Raw genomic sequence first — 2,304 nt, 5'->3', positions numbered from 1 at the left:
GCCGAGGCTGCGGTGGCCGGGAGTGGCCACTGCACTCCAGTCTGGGCGACAGAGTGAGACTCCAACTCAAAGAGAAATTAAAAAAAAGTAAAAAATAGAGGCCATTTCTTCAGAGGTATTCAGGTGATTCACCTCCCCCTTAGAGTGTTTTGTTTGTTGTCCTCAAGGAGGCGCCGCATTCTGTGAAAGCCTTTGGTCCCAAGAATAGGTATGATCTTTTCTCTCAATGTAAGGGTCAGTGGGGCGTGTGTGACCTGTGCTTAGTCCCAGTACTTTGGAAGGCCAAGGCTAGAGGATTGCTTGAGCCTAGGAGTCCAAGACTAGCCTGGGCAACATAGCAAGGCCCTGCTTCTACAAAAAAATAATTAGGCGGGCGTGGTGGCATGTGCCTGTAGTCTCAGCTACTCAGGAGGCTGAGGCAGGAGGATTGTTTGAGCCCAGGAGATCAGGAGATGACGCTGACATGAGCCATGATCATGCCAGTACATTCCAGCCTGGATGACAGTGAGACCCTATGTTCAAAAAAACAAGGTTAAAATAGGACTTCAGTAAGTGCCAAAATGCCAAGTGATATTAAGTGGTAGGAATCTGAAGCCTATGGCAGTAACTCACACCTGTAAGCCTATGGCAGTAACTCACACCTGTAATCCCAACTCTTTGGGGGGCCGAGATGGGACGATTGCTTGAGTCCAAGGAGTTTGGGAACAGCATAGTGACACCTCATTTCTACCGAAAAAATGAAATAAAAAGTAAGCTGGAAGTGGTGGTGCACGCCTGTAGTTCCAGCTACTCAAGAGGCTGGAGTGGAAGGATCGCCGAGCCCAGGAGGCTGAGGCTGTGCTGAGCGTGACTGCGCCACCGCAGTCCAGCCTAACCGAGAAGGGCTGGCTCAGAACAAACGAGTAAAGAACGCCAGCCGGCTCGGTGGCTCCGCCTGTCGTCCGCGCCTTGGGAGGCCGAGGCGAGTGGACCGCCTGAGCCCGCGGGTTCGAGACCCGCCTGGGCATGGTGGCGAGACCTCATCTCCCCAATGAATCAAAAAATCAGCCGGGCGTGGTGGCACGCGCCTGTCGTTCCGGCTACTCGGAAGGCTGAGGCGGAAGGATCCCCAGAGCCCAGCGGGTCGAGACTCCAGTCTGGGCGACCGAGTGAGACTCCAACTCAAAAAACAAAACAAAACAAAAAACCACAGTAAGAGGAATCTGAGTGATCTGCTCTTACTCACTGACCTAATTGTGTGTAACTCTTGGCCAAGGGATGGCAATTCCCATATTTTAATAACCTCTACTTATTTTCTGCCCTAACGATTAAGACCATTTGGTGACAGGGCTCGTTTTCTCAAACCATCTGTTTAATTTTACCCCAGGAAACTCTGCAACAGCCCCCCCTCGAAACATAGATTTGCCTGACCCGAAAGGTCAGGTCATCCCCAAGTCTGAGAACAGCGGCCAGCCAACCAAGAAGGCCATAAGGGCTGCAGAGGCCAAGCAGTTGCAGAAACAGCAACATCCCAAGAAGGCCTCCTTGCAGAAGCTGAATGGCATCTCCAGGGGGGCAGGCCCCGAACTGTCCACGGTCCTTTCACTGACAAAGGCCCAAGCTTGCTCCCGGCTTCAGGAGAGCAGCCAGCCCGCTGAGAAAGCCAAAGCCATCAGGGAGCCACAGGCGACTAGGAGGCGAAAGCAACGACCACCGAAATCGCAGTCCCCCAAGAAAGCTGCCCTCCTGCAGCGGAATGCCCCTCCGGAGAGCACAGACACAGAGACACCTGCTGTGCAGTTCTCCCAGACCCAGGCCGCCCCCACGTCTAAGGACTGTCATCGGCCCCTGGGGAAGGCCGAGGGGGCGGAGAAGGGAAAGCGCCGGCTGCCAGCGCAGCCTTTCGGGAAGGCCGCCTTCCAGAAGCCGAGTGGTTTCCCCACAGGCCTTCAGACTCCCACGGCGGCTCCCCTCGGCTGCAGCCGATCCCCAGCGGCAAAGAGGAGGAAGTCTCAGCCCTGGGGCGACAGCCCGGGAGATGGTTGAAGACGGGACTGCGGGGACTCGCTGCCGTCGCCACTGGGTTAGCCCCTTGCCTCTTTGAGGATGGCTTCTCCACTGTGCATAGACGTACATGAGAGTCAATATACGTTTTACAGCCTCTGGCCACTGAGTGTGTTTTTGAGGGAACCGGGCCGTCTTGGCCGCTTTACGGGCAGGAAGGGAAGCGGGAGCGGGGATCCTCTGAATAACCAGTCGGGTGCTGCTGAGAAGTCCGCTCGGGGTCGGGCGCTCGGACCCGGGAGAGGGGCCACGGGGTGCGGG

General features: G+C 56.0%; 1 protein-coding gene across 2 annotated transcripts in view; it reads left to right on the top strand.

Moving 5' to 3' along the window:
• NOP2 (NOP2 nucleolar protein) overlaps positions 1 to 2,145 on the top strand; it is a 10,617-nt gene extending 8,472 nt beyond the window's left edge. For both annotated transcript variants that reach the window (XM_008050361.2, XM_021708725.1), the window contains exon 15: positions 1,367 to 2,145. In XM_008050361.2, coding sequence (XP_008048552.2) covers positions 1,367 to 2,025 — 659 coding nt within the window. In that variant the 3' untranslated portion in view covers positions 2,026 to 2,145. The remainder of the gene's footprint in view (positions 1 to 1,366) is intronic.
• Positions 2,146 to 2,304: the final 159 nt, after the last annotated feature.

The sequence above is a fragment of the Carlito syrichta genome, unplaced genomic scaffold (genome assembly GCF_000164805.1).
Source record: "Carlito syrichta isolate Samal-C Ts95f unplaced genomic scaffold, Tarsius_syrichta-2.0.1 Scaffold144852, whole genome shotgun sequence".
In the NCBI taxonomy this organism is placed as follows: domain Eukaryota; kingdom Metazoa; phylum Chordata; class Mammalia; order Primates; family Tarsiidae; genus Carlito; species Carlito syrichta.
The sequence above is the reverse complement of the archived record's forward strand: the minus strand, read 5'-3'. Positions and strand labels throughout refer to the sequence as shown.